The sequence below is a fragment of the Oryx dammah genome, unplaced genomic scaffold (genome assembly GCF_014754425.2).
Source record: "Oryx dammah isolate SB20612 unplaced genomic scaffold, SCBI_Odam_1.1 HiC_scaffold_2, whole genome shotgun sequence".
Lineage (NCBI taxonomy): Eukaryota > Metazoa > Chordata > Mammalia > Artiodactyla > Bovidae > Oryx > Oryx dammah.
The window spans coordinates 185161764-185173971 of record NW_024070186.1 but is presented as its reverse complement, the minus strand read 5'-3'; the positions used below and the strand labels follow the sequence as shown (position 1 = coordinate 185173971).

At 41.5% G+C, this 12208-nt stretch overlaps 1 protein-coding gene across 3 annotated transcripts in view; it reads right to left on the bottom strand.

Annotated features, from left to right (window-relative positions):
- The window catches only part of TMEM248 (transmembrane protein 248), a 43242-nt gene that overhangs the window by 7338 nt on the left and 23696 nt on the right, over positions 1-12208 (bottom strand). For 2 of the 3 annotated variants that reach the window (XM_040260616.1, XM_040260609.1), the window contains 2 exons: positions 3995-4171; positions 687-972 (listed from right to left, as the gene is read on the bottom strand). In XM_040260616.1, coding sequence (XP_040116550.1) covers positions 687-972; positions 3995-4153 — 445 coding nt within the window. In that variant the 5' untranslated portion in view covers positions 4154-4171. Of the gene's footprint in view, positions 1-686; positions 973-3994; positions 4822-12208 lie in introns of those variants that run through there. The other variant, XM_040260601.1, reaches the window with a different exon arrangement.

Here is a 12208-nt window from a genome sequence, read left to right as displayed (position 1 = left end):
GACTTTTTCTAATTCCTAGCATTTAGCCCAGTGCATTAAAAAAAAAAACTTAAGACTAACAGCAATATCTGCAGTATGTACTGAAAACTCCAACATGATGAACCAGACTTTAAACAATCTGTGCTTAACAGACTCACAGATGCAGAGAACAGACCTGTGCTTGCCTCTGCTAATCCCAAACTCCCAATCCTTCCCTCGCCTCCGGCAGACTATTAGACAGAATTGATAGACAACAAGGCCCTACTGCACAGTACAAGAAGCTACATTCACTATTCTGTGACAAACCATAATGGAAAAGAATATGCTGAAGTGTATATCTACACCTGAGTTACCTTGCTGTACAGCAGAAACACGACACTGTAAATCAACTGTACTTCAATAAAATTTAAAAAATAAAATTAAAAAATGTATTTAAAAATGTTAAGACCATAAATAGGCCTTATAGGTTCTTCCCAGTCTCCCACTTGCAAGCTTTCATTGAGCACCTACTGCATACCAAGCACTCGAGTAAGTGGAGATGTAGTAGAAATGCTTCCTCCCTGACTTTGTTGGTTCAAACTCAACAAAAGGGAGGACACACACAAAGACTAAGCAGCAGTCTGAGGAGGGAAACTGGACACTCAATACTCTGTGTGGTAACAGCTGTGGCCAGAGAAAGCCTGGAGAGCTGGCTGCCACTCACGTACCCGAGAGGCCGATCTGATGCCCGAGGATGGTGGAGTACAGATGGGTGACGTTGCGCGAGTACCCGCCGAAGGGTTTGAGCGGGTCCAGGGTAAGGGTGATGGCTACAGAGATGTTCACTGGGCCCGCATCCTCCAGGGGCTGTGGGGACTGCGTGGACGTCCTGGCCTGGCCGCTGGTCACTGTGCTTTCCAGAGCTGCAGTGTCATTTGTGAGATGCTTTAACGTTTCATTCTCTGAGACACACAAGTCCAAGTCATTAAACCGCAGGAGAAAAGTATTCCAGTCCTTTGGTAAAACGAAAGAGAAGCAAGGGTGAGACGTCTGAGTGCCACCGGCGCCGTGGCACAGTCACAGCCCGCGGTGTGGCGTCCAAGCCAGTGCTGCCGAGCGACAGTGCAAGCGCAGCCTGCAGCTTCCTGTGCGGGCCTAACTGTGAGAACTCCAAACACTCTCACATTCAAAATCTAAAGCATGAACTCCTCATTGGCATGACCTAGTAAATCAGCTGAGTTGAAACAACTCAGGAAAATATGTGAAGAGGAAAAAGGATACTATACTTACAGAAAATCATCTAGTCTCAGAATCAAATTTGAAAAGACGGCTTGAACAGAAGTAGTAAAACATTCAAAGTATTAATCTAAACTCATTTAGCAGTTACAACGAGCTATTTTTACCATTTTATTTCTAACTGGAGGATAACTGCTTTGCCACGCTGTGCTGGTTTCTGTCATACAAGAGTGTGAATGAGTAGTAAGTATACACGTCCCCTCCTCCCTAAACCTCCCTCTCACACCCCCCACCCCTCTGGGTACCATTAGCTATTTTTAAAAATTAAGGCTGCCTTAAAATATTTTCTTATAAGATCACTTTTCTACACCGAGCTCTCTCTCTGGAGAACATGAAACTACAGTAAATACCCACCCTGGTGTTAATACTTTCTCCCCCTAGTCATGGACCCTGGGTGCCACTTTACGACAGAAACAATTTCAAAAGGGAGGAGAAAAGATGTTCTCAAGCTTCTCTTTATATCTGTACTCATGGTTTAAACTATAAACAGTTTTAAAACCGATACCAACATAGTAAATTATCCAACAGGGTGTTTTTTCATTTGAGCAGAAACTCAAAGATGAACTCAGGCTAGAATGGCAACAACAAATCAACCTAGGCTGTTCCACACTCCTTTCTCCCAAGTAACATTATCTACAGAAAGCTGCCAAATGTCAAGACAAACCAAATGACACATCCAGGAACTCTAACATTAATTAAAGATGCCATCCAAGTAATTCCTGAGTGGCCAAGTCTGCCTCTACAGCCCCAGTGTATCCGAACTGGGCATTAGTAAGAGGGCAACCAGCAATTTCAAATTACACTCTGCCTAACACCTGAAAACCCAGCAGACCATTCAAGAACATTAGAGCTGAGAATGAACATTCTAGTCTCACCCCTTCATATTCCAGACATGAGCAAACTGAGACCCAGAGCAAAGTGGGGACTCTCCAACTCCAGCCTGAGGTAAGAGCAGCCAGATCAGAATTAAGTTTTCTGATTCACAGTCACAAACTTTCCCTATATACCCAGGCTCCTCATTTGAAAATCCCTAAATTAAATCATAAAGTTCTGCAGCGTCCTGCAGCTCTGCTTTCCTGCAGAGCTCGAGTCCATTTTGAACAGTTGGCCAAGGCCAAGGTCAGGCTCCATTCTGCTTATCAAGGGCTAATTATCCAGGCTACATCTTAACCTCTGGCCCTGGCTGAGCATTCAACATGGACTTGAGCTTGGAGGGAGTGCAATGCCAGGATGCTGCAGAACTTTGGTTGCGGCTAGAATGTTCAGTTTCAGCCCTAAAGACTCAGGCAGGGTCAGAAAAGGGAGAATTAAGCCAGCCAGTACGTCTCCTGGTAAGAAATTCTTTGGTAAGGGTTAGTGGGAGAAGTAGCTCAAGCTTGTTGCTCTGTGTCAGAGAAGGTGGTTCCTCTTGCCAAGATCATCTATAATCCAGAACGGCGCAGGGCACAGGAGCGAGTGCCATCCCCACCACTGAGCAGAGTTCTGCTCCATCACGAGGTGCACACACTGTGACAGCAACGCAATCCTGCCCCGCCCCCATCCCCACCAAGGAACACACCCAAGAAGAAAAAGTGCAGGGGGCACTCACAGAAGCTATTAAGATGGAAACTAAGTTGTCCCAAAGGAAACTTACCCACCAGGAAATTCACCATGTCAGTGGTTCAGCATAATGTAAACTTACTAACAGGTATACTGTCATTCACCTCTATTAAACAAGATTGCTAACTCTACTGTTTCCTGATACGCAAGAACACGCTTTCTGGGGTGGGCCGGGGAGCTCTGTGCTGCATGGCTTGGGGATCTTCGTTCTCCGACCAGAGACTGAACCCAGGCCCTTGGCAGTCAAATCACTGAGTCAACTGCTGGACCCCTACAGAATCTCCAAAAACATACAAAATCTGTATTATGACTGTTCAAAAACTACTCTATACCTAGATTAGCAATTAAAGAGCAATGCCCAAATTATTCATTTAAACTGACCAAAAAACAAATCTATAAGGCAAGTTTGTAGATAACTAGAGTTTTCCCTGAGAAGAGAAATGTATTTGGAAATAAAATCCTGCTTTCTAATATATTACAATTCTTTCTTCCCAATTAAAAGGCTTTCAGTACAGTATAAAACTCCATGACAATATATGGTTTTAAAATAAATGCTTATGGTTTTTTTAAATCGCAATTAGCTAATTTAATGTGAACAGCAAAAAGTTAGTTCTCGAACTTGACACAGACATTTTACAAATGCACTTTCTAAAATACATGCTTCAGCAGGATATAGGATGCTTGGGGCTGGTGCACTGGGATGACCCAGGGGATGGTACGGGGAGGGAGGTGGGAGGGGGGTTCAGGATGGGGAACACGTGTTCACTCGTGGCGGATTCATGTTGATGTATAGCAAAACTAATACAATATCATAATTAGCCTCCAATTAAATAAATTTAAATTTAAAAAAATAAATAATTTTTTTAAAAAAGATAAAAAAAATAAAATACATGCTTCATTGCTGACACAGTCTCACTAAAGCTGGTAGCATTATTTAAATCAATAACTATCTGACTAGGTTATTTCCTACCAAAGTGAGTCACTGCAAGATGGAAGACCAAAAATTCTCAATAAATACGACTCCTTCTCACTGGGATAAATAAGTCACAAACCAAAGAAAGGCATGTGGAGAGCCAAAAGGTGTTTCCCCACCCTACAAAGGCCCAGCCCATCCGAGAGGAGAACTGAGAATTCACTGTACCTCTGCCATCTCTGGTGACTTGATCTCCTTGATTTTGAAGAAATAGCCCAAGGTCAGGAAAGCTATCGCCACGGCGCTGACACTGATCATGAACACCACCAAGGGGGGCCGGCTGCTGACGTACAGCTTCAGGTTCTCCAGGGGGCTGATGCTGAACATTATTCTGATCAGCTTCACCTGAAAGGAATTCATCAGAATCACTGACAGACTTGCCGTAAGAAAACAAATGACTCCCTTGTTTCTTTAATGGGGTTGGCGGGTGAGGAGATCACGCGTTATTGAAGTTGAGAACTGTTTGATCATAAATCCATTCAAAAAGACTAGAAGGGGGGGAAACAAACACTAAATATTAACTGTCATTATTTCCAAATGGTAGGATTTTGAAAGACAGACATTCTTTTGGTTGGAATTTTCTTAATTATTCTTTAAGGAACGTTTGCTACCTCCACGTTACTTAAGAAATTAGGTAAGTCAGTCAGTGATACGACACAAATACATGCCAACATGTACAAAAACAAGCTGAGGGTGCTCTCATTTCCTGCCACCGAAGAGCGGAATTCTATTTATTCAACGTTCCATCCTGTTCACCACCACACTCCTGCCCCTTCCAGCACCTGGCCGAGACAAATACTGAATTTTATCACTCCCCTGCTTAAAGCTGAGCCTTCCTGTCAAGGCCCACAGGATGTCATGATCCAGAAGCCCCGCCAGCCTCAGTAACTCCATCTCCACCAACATTCCCTCCCCCATTCACTGGGCGCTGGCCACACTCATCTTTCTCAGGAGCAGCTCTCAATCTCTACAGGGAAGTCAGCTGAGACTTAGACAGGGATGGCCCTGAACCTGCAGATCAGTCTTTAATGGTATTTGTCTTCCAGTCCCCGAACCTGGGGTGCCTCTCCACTGATTTATGTTCTCTTTCATTTATTTCAGTATTTTGCAGTTCTCAAAGCACATGTTTGCACTCCTTTTGCTAAACTTATTCCTATTTTATCCTTGGAATTTTTAAACATGTCCTACCTGAAGGCTTTTACCTCTGCCTAGAGTCCTTCCCCCTTAAATTTCCACATCCTTGCTCTTCTTCAAAAGCAGGTCTCTGCTCAGTAGTCAGCTCCTCAGAGAGGCCCTCCATGACTACCCTCCACCCCCGATCTCCCAGAACCCTGCCTCAATTTCTTTCACACCGTTCAGTTAAATTTCTACTTGTTTACAGTCCTATCATCCCTCTTTCGTGACTCCATGAGAGCAGAGACGCTGCCCATCTTGTTCACTGCTACAGCCCCGGCTCCTGGCCCCAATAACTGCAGAAGCACATACTAAGTTCTTGTATGTATGATCAGGCTACAATACTAAAAACTATTTTTTAAATATGTGCCAGCTTTTAAAGTTCAGAGAGAAAAAGATGCATCAACAGCACCTAAGAACAAAGAGCAACCACTTGCAACAAGCCAGGCTGTGTACCTGTTTTCACAAGGCTTGGACTCAACCTTCTGTTTTTGAGACATAATCTGTTGACCCAGTCCACTGGTTTTACCTGCTGTACACGATGCAACTGTAATAGTTGAGTTATCTCGGGTTCTTCCCACTGTGTCACTCCAAAGGACACCTCAGCAGGCACAAGAGTGGTTCTAACACAAAGAGGTCACCAGTAGGCCCATCTGCAACCTGACTGTCAGACTCTCCGAGGAAGTTGTCCCAGTTTATACTCCTCACCCCAGCCCCCTGCCTGCAAGGAAAGCACTCGCTCCATTTCCCAACATTCATGCCAACATTTGATATTCTATGTGAAATTGTATCTCACCATTATTTTAAATTACATCTCCCTGAAAAGAGTATCTTTTTACTTCTTTATCAGCCATATAGATTCTTCCTAGGTGAACTGCCTGAATCTTTGGCCATTCACCAGTAGGATGTTTGTCTATGTCTTATTAACATTCAAAAGTTTTTTGTTTTCGGATATTTTAGACACTGGACCTTGTTTCCAATTTTTTCTAAACATTATATATAACTACTCCAAATCTGGGTTTTTCTTAAATATGGTTTATGGTATTTTTGGCCCTATGACAGGTTAACTTTTTAATGGCTTTAAGATAAAATTCGCACACCATGTAATCCACTCATTTAAAGTATAAATTCAATTCATAGATTGGAAAACCATCACCATAATCAATTTTCAAACATTTTCATCATTTTCTAAAGAAACCTCATATCCTCTAGCAGTAAACGTCTATTTGGGTCCACTTTTTTTTTCAACAGTTTTTTTTTTTTTAATTTTCTCTTAATCATCTTGTTGGATTGATTCAAAGATCATTTATACAGCTACCATTGACAGTATCTTCTAAAAATTACGTTTTCCATTGTTATTAGTTTAGACAAGCAGCAATAGACTTTTGTATATTGATCTCAATTTCAGACACTTTGCTACAATCTTTCAAATATGAATTAGACTGTAGCTTCTCTTGACAGTAACTCCACAAGCAGTAACAGTGTTTCTTTCCAACCCTTGTTTCATCTTTTTTCCTCTTACTACTTTGACTAGAACCTTCAGTGAAATGAAGAGAAGCAGCAATAATAGGAATCCTTGCCTCATTCCTGACTTTAAAGGAAATGCTTCTAACTCTTCACTAATAAATATGGTATATGTTAAAGATTTCTCACAGAAATTCCTCATCAGGTTAAGGAAGTACCCTCTATTTCAAGTTTGCAAAGAGAATTTCATTATAACTGTTACATTTTAATGAATGCTTTATCTGCAACCTCTGAACAATCAATTTTTCTCCTTTAATCTGTTAACATGAACTATGCTCATTGATTTTTTTTCACAACGATTTATTTGCATTTCTTGAATAATATAATCATGATCTTTTAAAACTATATTGCTGATTTATGTATCCTAAATTTTTCTCTGAATTTCCACATCTATTCACAAGTGAGATAAAAAAAATGATAAGCCAAAATCATTCTCTCCTTAGCTATATATACTCGCTGACTAGCATGGTTAGGTCATTCTAATATCATAGGATTAACTGACTGTGTTCACTCATTTATTTTCTAGAACAACATATATAAGATATTTGCTTCTTTCTCTGGGAAGCTTGATAGAGTGAAAATCAGTTGGACATCACTCAGTCATGTCCAACTCTTTGCAACCCCATGGATTATACAGCCCTATTCTTTAGGTCAGAATACTGGAGTGAGGAGCCTTTCCCTTCCCCAGGGGATCTTCCCAACCCACGGATCAAACCCAGGTCTCCCGTCTTGCAGGCGCATTCTCTGAGCCACAAGGGAAGCCCCAAAGTTTGATAGACCTTGACCAAAAAAACACCTGGACTCAAGTTTTTTTAGTTTTATATTTTGACGGGCTGTCCTAACTACTTATTCATGCTTTAAAAATAAGTTGGACTTCCCTGGTAGTCCAGTGGTTGGAATCTGCCTGTTAATGAAGGGGACGCAGGTTCGATCCCTTGTCTGGGAAGATTCCACACGCCTTGGGACAACTAAACCCATGTGCCGCAGCTATTTGAGCCCTGCGCTGCAACTGCTGAAGCCCTCACACCCCAGAGCCCCTGTTCTGAACAAGAAGGCCTCGCAGCAAAACTAGAGTAGCCTCTGCTCACTGCAATTACAGAAGGCCCGCCTGTAGCAACAGAGACCCAGCACAGCCAAAAGTAAATAAATAAGTTTTAAAAAAATCTTTGTCTTCTATTTCTAGTAATTTTGATAAGACATATTATTCTAGGAAATTGCCCATGTTATATTGGTTTTTAACATTTCTGGCACAGTATTATCTTGTGATTTGTCCAATTTTTAATTGTGAAAGTGAAAGCATTAGTTGCTCAGTCATGTCTGATTCTTCAGTCATGCCAGGCTCCTCTGTCCATGGCATTCTCCAGGCAAGAATACTGGAGTGGGTAGCCATTCCCTTCTCCGGTGGATCTTTCTGATCCAAGTCTCCTGCAATGCAGGAGATTCTGTTCTGTCTGAGCCACCAGGGAAGCCAGTATTATCTGGTGATTTGTTCAATTTTTACTTGTAGTCCTGTTCTTTTTCATTACAATTGTGACATGTTTGTTTTCTTCTCTTTCCTTTTAATCAGCCTTACCAGAGCTGTACTGTATTTGTGTTTTCAAGAAAAGCAGTATTTGGGTTTACAGATTACATCTAGATAATTTCTTTTCTTTTTTAGTACTTTCTACATTAAAAAAAAAATATTTTTCTGCACTGGCCTTCTTTGGGTTAGCTCAGCTTGGTTTTTCTAACCTCTGCAGCTGGAATCTTATCTCAGATTTTTGTATTCTTTTTTAGTGGAACCATTTCAAAATGTAAACTTTCCTCAACATACTCATTTACCTGTATGACTTTCCCTCACCACTATCATCAATCTAATCCATCACCGAATCTTGTGGATTTTCTTCCCAAAATGTTATCTCAGATCTACCTGCTCTGCCCCATCTTCTTAAGATGATGGAGGCTGACACTGCATCAGTCCTCTACATGTCCCACAGCCCCAAGACCTCTATATCTAAGTGCCCACTGACTATCCCTGTACTTAATACATTCTACAACATGTTGAAAACTGAACTAACCTGAGTTCCTGCCCAATCTGACCCTTCCTCTTGTAGTCCCATCTCAACCTAGACCTTTGGAGAACATCCTAGACTACTGCTGCCCCATACCCAAGCAACTACTAAGCGCTACAGACTCTATTTCTTGGCTTCCCTGGCGGCCCAGTGGTTAAGAATCCACCTTGCAATGCAAGGGACACGAGTCTGATCCTTGGTCCGGGAAGACCCCACATGCTGTGGGGCAACTAAGCCCGTGCGCCACAACTGCTAAAGCCCGTGACCCTAGCGCCTGTGCTCCGCAACAAGAGAAGCCCCTGCAATGAGAAGTAGCCCGCGATGAGAGGGCAGCCGCTGCAGTGCACGGCAGAGAATGCCAGCAGGAAACAATGAAGACCCAGCACAGCCCAAAATAAATAAATATTAAAAAAAAAAGAAGATTCTATTTCTTCAACATCTCTTACTTCTGACTCTTCTTTTCCATACTCCTCTGATACTCCCCTCAGTTCAGGCCCTTATCATCTTCACTTGCAGCTATTGCTAAGAGTCTCAACTGAATCTTCCTGCAATGGGTCAAATAATTCACCTTCCTGTCAGTGGCTTTTTTCAAATGCAAATCTAATCTTGTCACTGCTTTACTATCTCAGAGCTCCAAATGACCTAGGAATAAAGTCCAAGTTCCTTATAATCACCATAAACTACGTCTTGTCTGCTTCTTAATGGTTTGACTGCTGCTGCTGCTAAGTCGCTTCAGTCGTGTCCAACTCTGTGCAACCCCACAGACGGCAGCCCACGAGGCTCCCCTGTCCCTGGGATTCTCCAGGCACGAACACTGGAGTGGGTTGCCATTTCCTTCTCCAATGCATGAAAGTGAAAAGTGAAAGTGAAGTCGCTCAGTCGTGTCCGACTCTTAGCGACCCCATGGACTGCAGCCCACCAGGCTCCTCCATTCATGGGATTTGCCAGGCGGGAGCACTGGAGTGAGGTGCCATTGCCTACAATTCCTAGAACACGTTAGACAATACTACAGTTGCAGGCCTCTGAGTCCAGAGGTCCTCCTGACCGTCATACACCATTTCTCACTACTTCAACTCCCCTCTTTCAAGTCCCTGAAGGGGTTACCTCATCCTATGAAACATTTCCCACCCCTAGCAGTCCCTCAGGGAGAAGTGACTTTCACCTTTTTGTCCCCACTATACGCCAAAACTTTCTCACTCAGAATGAAATACCTCACTGCAGCTGCCTGCGTACATGTCTACCCCAACCAAGCTGTAAGCCTCTCACTGGAAGACACATCTTATTGTCTCTACTTTATCAATATCTAAACACAAAGTAGGTAATTTTAAAATATAAGTTTATTAAATGAATCCAGACTTACACTGAAAAATAAATTAGTAATTTCAGTAAGATTGCAGAATACAAGGCTGATGTACAAAAGCCAGTCGCTCTTCTATGTTCCAACAAGGAACAAGTTGAGTTTGAAATTAAAAACCACAGTATCATTCACATTAGCGCTCCCCTGGCCACATACTAAGTATAAACCGAACAAATATGCACAAGGCCTATACAAGGAAAACTTCAAAACTCTCAGGAACAAAATCAAAGAGCTAAATAAATGGAGAGATATTCCATGTTCATCAATACAACGACTCAGTATGTCACGATGTCAGTTCCTCGCAACTCGACCTACAGATTCAACACAATCCCAATCAAAATCCCAGCAAACTATTTTGTGGGTATCAACAAACTTCCTCTACAGTTTATATGGAGAGGTAAAAAACCAAAACAGTTAATATTGAAGGAGAAGAACAAAGTGGGAGGGCTGACTCTACTTGACTTCAAGACTTTCTATAAAGCTATGTAATCAAGACAGTGTGGAACTGGCAAAACAACTGGATCAATGAAACAGAACGGAGAACTCAGAAACAGACCAACATAAACACAGTCAGCTGATCTTTGACAAAGGACCAAAGTCAATACAATGATGCAGACAAGTCTTTCAACAAATACTGCTGGAACAACTGGACATATGCACACCAAAAAAGATGAATCTAGGCACAGACCTTACACTCTCAACAAAAGCGAACTCAAAATGGATCACAGACCCGACAGTAAATGCGAAACTACAAAACTTCTAGGAGGTACACTGGGGAAAACCCTGAGTTTGGTGATGACTTTTTAGATAAGGATATCAAAAGCACCATTCATGAAAAAAGGAAGTGGTAAGCTAGACTTCATTAAAATGAAAGACTTCTGCTCTACAAAAGACACTGTCAAGAGAATGAGAAGACAAGCACAGATTGGGATAAAATATTTGCAGAAGACATCTGATAAAGGACTGTTCTCCAAAACGTACAAAGAACTATTAAAGGTCAACAACAAGAAAATAAACAACACAATTTAAAAATTAGCCAAAGTGCTTAACAGATGTTTCAATAAAGATTTTTCAGATGGCAAAGAAGCATATGAAAAGATGCTCTCACATCATATATCATCAGGAAATGCAAATTAAAACAAGGTACCAGCACACATTTACTAGTAAGGCCAAAACTCAGAACACTGACAATACCAAATACTGTCAAGGATGCTGAGCAATAGAACTCTCTATTCATTAAATAGGCTTCAAACAACAAATGTTGGCAAGGATGTAGAGAAAAGGGAACTCTAGTAAACTGTTGGTGGGAATGTAAATTGATGCAGTCGTTATGGAAAACAGTACAGAATTTCCTCAAAAAACTAAAAATAGAACTACCAATATGATCCACCAATTCCATTCCTGGGTATATATCCAAAAAAAACTAAACTAATAATTAAAAAAGATACACGCACCCCAATGTTCACAGCAGCACTATTTACAATAGCCAGGACATGGAAGCAACCTATGTTCTCAGTGTCCATCAACAGATGGACAAACCAAAGATGATATTCCATCTACATATAATGGATTATTACTAAGCCACGAAAAAGAATGAATCTTGACACTCGCAACAACACAGATGGACCTGGAGGGTCTTATATTTAGTGAAATAAGTCAGAGAAAGACAAATACTGTATTTTATCACTTATAGGTACAATCTAAAAAATGAAACAAACAAATTAATATAACAAAACTGAAACAGACTCACAGATACACCAAACTAGTGGTTACCAGTGGGAAGAGAGAAGGGGAGAGGAGCAAAATAGCAGTAGAGGGTTAGGTGAAGGTGAAGTCGCTCAGTCGTGTCCGACTCTTTGCGACCCCGTGGACTGTAACCTACTAGGCTTCTCCATCCATGGGATTCTCCAGGCAAGAATACTGGAGTGGATTGCCATTTCCTTCTCCAGGGGATCTTCCCAACCCAGGGATCGAACCCGGGTCTCCCGCATTGGAGGCAGACGCGTTAACCTCTGAGGCAAATCACCATCTATGAATAAGCTACAAAGGTGTAATGAACAGTGCAGGGGGTACAACCAATATTTTATAAGACTTTATTCTAAAGAGAGGGTAATCTATAAAAGTATTAAATCATTATGTTGTACACCTGAAACTAATATTGTAAATCATCTATACTTCAATTAAAAACTAAAATACTAGTAGGTTTCAGAAACAAAAATGTCAACAGTACATTAGAGCTCCATTTATTAAGAAAACAATGAAATCTGAATTGCATAT